Source organism: Trichechus manatus, unplaced genomic scaffold (genome assembly GCF_000243295.1).
Source record: "Trichechus manatus latirostris isolate Lorelei unplaced genomic scaffold, TriManLat1.0 scaffold00027, whole genome shotgun sequence".
In the NCBI taxonomy this organism is placed as follows: domain Eukaryota; kingdom Metazoa; phylum Chordata; class Mammalia; order Sirenia; family Trichechidae; genus Trichechus; species Trichechus manatus.
Genome location: NW_004443963.1, coordinates 4,863,044 through 4,864,614, shown reverse-complemented (window position 1 = coordinate 4,864,614; position 1,571 = coordinate 4,863,044). Strand labels below are relative to the sequence as shown.

The following is a 1,571-nucleotide window of genomic DNA, read 5'->3' as shown; positions in this document are numbered from 1 at the left end:
TTATACAACTGGCATTTCCACATCCCTGATATCATTTTGGAGTCCCCGGATGGCACAAACAGTTAAGTGCTTGACTACTAAGTGTGGCAGTTCAAGTCCACCTAGAGGAGCCTCGGAACAATTTGTGTAGAAATTGTTGAATAGGAACTTAATCTTCTGTGTGCCTGGGAGGCCCCTTGGCCAGATGCTTGTCCCACCAAGGATGGGAAGAACTTGACTCAAGGCTACTTTGATGCATGTGTATGTGTGTGTTCCTCCCTCCTTTCATCAAGAACACAATAAGATATTATTTTAAAAAAAGAAATGTAGCATGATGATAACGTGCACCAAGCAAAGGCGTCAATGGACACTAGCTTGCCACAGAGCAAGAGGGATCATGGCTTAGGAGAGGAAGGAAGTGCCACTTACTTTTGTCACACCGAGGTCCGTATTTATTGGGATCAGAGCAGAACTGACACTGAGAGCCTTGGAAGCCATCCTCACAAATGCACGTCCCATTGCCACCGAGGCCATCTGCACACTGGGAGCAAACGCAGGCCCATGGGCCATTAGGACAACACACACAGGTATGGGAGTCCCCTTGTGCTTTGGTTTCATGACCTAACTTCTTTGAACTCAGAGTCAATTGCACTTGAAATGACTCTTTGGGACTCCTTGTACAAAGTGGAGTAATGTTGGCATCAGGTCCCTGGGTGGTACAAACAGTTAACATGTTTGGCTGCTAACCCAAAGTCTGGAGGTTCAAGTCCACCCAGAGGCACCTCAGAAGAAAAGTCTGCTGATCTACTTTCAAAAAATCAGCCTCTGAAAACCCTGTGGAACACAGTTCTACTCTGAAAAACATAGAGTTGCCATGAGTCGGTATTGACTCAATGGCAACTGGTTTTGGATGTGAAAACAGTGATGAGTTTGGGGATACCAAGCTGGGACTTGGAACTTTAAGGGAAGTCACTAGGGAATATCCAAGGAGGATTGTAATGGTGAACCAAGAACTTCTAAACAGAGCTTAAGGGGTATCAGTGCTCAGCCATGAGCCGTCAGGAGTGCCTAGTCTTTCTCTCATTTGCCAGATTCTCACTTGCCCAGCTCTGTGACTTCAAACTACAGTGTTTTCTCCCTTCAGTGGTACAGATTTGGAGCCCCCACCTCCCCAGCCCCAGTAAGGTTAGATTTGTAGTGACTGACATGCAGCGGAGTTGGGCTTGGCTGTCTTCCTGACCACTGGTCACAGTCATCTGCACCAGTTTCAACTCCTTCTCCTCACCTGTGTGGTCTTCCTACTTGAGGTTGCCCCAGTTTTCCCTTCCCCTTGAAAGGGTCACATTTTAGATGTGGATTTCTTAAATGTGCAGGTCTATCGTTTCCCCATATGAATCACACCTACTTTAACTTTTGTTAATCTAGCTCTGGCCTTCAGGCTCGACGAGTTCATTTTTGGCTTTTACATTTCATTAGGTTTTGCAGATGGGTAGGAAAAAATAGCAATCACTGGGCAGCACTATTTTTTTTTTTTAGATAACATACAACCTTAGTTCTGGAAGGGATCTTAGAGACCCCTCACGGGAGGAAAG

General features: G+C 45.9%; 1 protein-coding gene across 1 annotated transcript in view; it reads right to left on the bottom strand.

Moving 5' to 3' along the window:
- The window catches only part of STAB2 (stabilin 2), a 212,782-nt gene that overhangs the window by 109,689 nt on the left and 101,522 nt on the right, over positions 1–1,571 (bottom strand). The window contains exon 17 of the mRNA XM_012554793.1: positions 409–520. Within this exon, the coding sequence (XP_012410247.1) occupies positions 409–520 (112 nt within the window). The remainder of the gene's footprint in view (positions 1–408; positions 521–1,571) is intronic.